The 1,706-nt window shown below is 23.7% G+C and overlaps 1 protein-coding gene across 1 annotated transcript in view; it reads left to right on the top strand.

Moving 5' to 3' along the window:
- LOC107647881 (transcription factor bHLH110-like) overlaps positions 1-1,706 on the top strand; it is a 4,760-nt gene that overhangs the window by 1,466 nt on the left and 1,588 nt on the right. The window contains exons 3-5 of the mRNA XM_016351929.2: positions 478-615; positions 1,140-1,205; positions 1,518-1,583. Coding sequence (XP_016207415.1) covers positions 478-615; positions 1,140-1,205; positions 1,518-1,583 — 270 coding nt within the window. The remainder of the gene's footprint in view (positions 1-477; positions 616-1,139; positions 1,206-1,517; positions 1,584-1,706) is intronic.

Below are 1,706 nucleotides of genomic sequence, written 5' to 3' on the forward strand. Positions count from 1 at the left end.
TTATTAGTATGTATAAAATAAGAACAAAAAAGAACTAGAGAATAGGGAAGAAAAATATAACTAAAAAAAAAAAGAAATTTTGAGATGAATTGAACTTGACTAATATATACTACTTAATTAATTAGCTATTTATTAATACAATTGGTCAATATATAAACTTTTGAATATTTTTAGAAAAGAAAAGCCTATATCCTTTACTATTGTAAAAGTTATTATTACTAGCTTAGCATGAAATAGTTAAAAGTCTTCACTTTAAATTTTGCTAGATTATTAGAGGTATCTTATAGCTTCAGCTTTAAACACACACATATATCTTTAATCAGATTTTTTTTTTTTTCTTTTTTCTTTTGGCTTCATGCTGTCTTTCTTTCTTTATCGTTGAAAGATCAAAGACCCACACTTTCAATTATTACACTCTCAATTAATTAATAATATTTTGGTATTATTTTCATATTTTTTTGTTGCATATATATGTAGCCATCACAACACTTCACCAATAATAATAATGGCATGATGGTAGAAACAAAAAGATCTTCAAGCACTTTGATGGAGTCATCAAATGCATCGAAGAAATCAAGACCCCAATCATCACGCTCTTCATGCCAACACCTTAAGGTGACCAAATTTTAATTTATCTCTTCCATATATATAAGATGAAAACAAATTTGATACCCTATTAAAATTAAACAATTTTTTTATTCAACGCGACCATGAAAATTTTACTTATTGGGTGAGAATTGAGAATATATATTCATGAAAATTGCTTATTATTACTAATGAAAGAAGCTATATATATATATAGAAAAGAAGACACATAAATAATTATATTTTTAATAACTTCGCATAAATAAAATAAAATCAATCAATTAAAACTTATTTTGTGGGTACTAATGATTGATTTTTTTAAAAGAGGAAAAGAATTGAAAGGATGATCGAATCTATTCGGACTTTGGAGTAGTACACAATTCTAGACTTATCATCAATACATATGTTTCGAAGTTTCATTTGTTACATTATATTATATTATTTCCAAATAGCAATATGTGTGTGGTTTACTACATATATGTCTAGTTATTAATTAATTAGTGTATGTGTAGGTTGCTTTATTTTGCTTTATTTTTTGGTTGTAATAATTTTAGATTAGAAAGGAGAAATTAGGAGATAGGATTGCGGCTCTTCAGCAATTGGTGGCTCCTTTTGGCAAGGTATATATATATATTAGCCAAACTTAAATATATCTGCTAATAATAATTGTTAGGTAAATTGATATATTTAGTTAATAAATTGTTTAGTATAATTATAGAAAAAATTATTCTAAAGAACCGTTAGAAAAATTTAATTATTAAAAAAGATTTTTAATATCAAAATTATTAAAAAGGATTAATTTTATAATATTTAAAAAAACCTAATTTATATATTAACATTTTAACTACATCTTCATCTAAGTCATCTAATAAGAGAGTGCAATTTTTTTTAAAATAAATAACGAAAAAAAAAACATTTTGTGGATTTTGCAGACAGATACAGCATCCGTACTTCTAGAGGCAATTGGATACATTAAATTCCTTCAAAGCCAAGTGGAGGTATATATAATATATATTATGAACTCAAGTTAATTTCTAAAGTAATTTTTGAAATTATTCCTGTATATTTAAATAATTTATGATATTTTAATTGTATTAATTATATTTTTTAAATTGATAAAA

This window comes from Arachis ipaensis, chromosome B06 (assembly GCF_000816755.2).
Source record: "Arachis ipaensis cultivar K30076 chromosome B06, Araip1.1, whole genome shotgun sequence".
NCBI classification, from domain to species: Eukaryota; Viridiplantae; Streptophyta; class Magnoliopsida; order Fabales; family Fabaceae; genus Arachis; species Arachis ipaensis.